Genomic DNA, 1,181 nt, shown 5'->3' with positions numbered 1-1,181 from the left:
CCTGATCCTCCGACACGTCCGATAAGTCCGCGCGGCGCAGCACTATCAGCAAGCTGTTTGGCAATCATTGTAAACCATTTTGTCTAATGCCTTCTCACCGTCGACTTGAACTGCAAACAATAGATGCTGTAATCGAGAAGTTGCCAACAAAATTGTGCGTGGATTGGTTTTGTTTTCGTGTTCTATTGCCAATTCCGCCTGACAGAAGCTTCTTTCAAAGTAGGGTTTGTTTTGATAACCTCCGAAGACAGGATTCGCGAACTGATAACTCAGTTCTTCAAGTATCTATATTATCATCACGCGAAACGTTACTACGATTGATTTCGCCTTATTTATTTATTTCGTAGTAATTTATTTTTGAGCATCAATCGTTCCATCGTTTCACCGGTGCGTTTTTAGGCGGTTAGTCAGTGCTGCTGTTCAAATATTTTTTCGATAAGTCTTTTTGTACTAAAACACTCATTTTAGTGCTATGGAAGTTGACAGCTGTCAGTACCTAAATCGAAAAGAAAACAGCTAAACAACAACAACAACAACACCATTATTTTTCTTTGCTCGTAGAAACGTGTGTTTTGGATTTACAATCTCAGTTGGAAACAAAGTAGTAAGTATGGAAACAAAACCTATTTTGTACAGCTTCTTTTATTGCTTGACTCTCGGTAATCGGTCTTCGTCGCCTACTTGCAGGGGTCTAGCACCATGGTGAAGGATATCCCCGATCGATTAGCAGCCGGGCCGAAGGAGGGAATCGTTTATCCACTGACCGTTATATGCTGTGGCAACTGCTCCATGCCACTCGAGTACTGCGAATACTATCCGGACTATGAAAAGTGCAAGAAGTGGCTCGAAAAGAATCTGCCGGCCGAGTTCGAACAGCTGAAAGTTGACACCACAGCTGCCGGTACTAGCGATGGAAGCAGCGGCGGTGTGGCAAAATCCGGCACATCCGGCGAACCGTCGGGCGGGGACAACGAAGACAAAAAGAAAACGGGACAGAAACGTGGCGGCAAAGGTATGATGAAAACAAAAAAGCCCAAGTCCGAAGGACCTCGAACCATTGCCCTGTCGCGATCGGCTCGTGGCAAGAAAAAATCGGTCACGGTGGTCGTGGGTTTGGCGTCTTTCGATATCGACCTAAAGCTGGCGGCCAAATTTTTTGGAACAAAGTTTGCCTGCGGATC

The 1,181-nt window shown here is 45.2% G+C and overlaps 1 protein-coding gene across 1 annotated transcript; it reads left to right on the top strand.

Annotated features, from left to right (window-relative positions):
* Window positions 1–699: 699 nt before the first annotated feature.
* On the top strand, window positions 700–1,174 carry LOC128277238 (density-regulated protein homolog; the record flags this gene model as incomplete). Its single annotated transcript, XM_053015679.1, has 1 exon — window positions 700–1,174. A coding segment is annotated over exon 1 (475 nt), but the record flags the coding sequence as incomplete, so codon positions are not given.
* Between the last annotated feature and the right edge of the window lie 7 nt (window positions 1,175–1,181).

The sequence above is a fragment of the Anopheles cruzii genome, unplaced genomic scaffold (genome assembly GCF_943734635.1).
Source record: "Anopheles cruzii unplaced genomic scaffold, idAnoCruzAS_RS32_06 scaffold04875_ctg1, whole genome shotgun sequence".
Classification (NCBI taxonomy): domain Eukaryota; kingdom Metazoa; phylum Arthropoda; class Insecta; order Diptera; family Culicidae; genus Anopheles; species Anopheles cruzii.
This window is presented reverse-complemented; position numbering and strand designations above follow the sequence as displayed.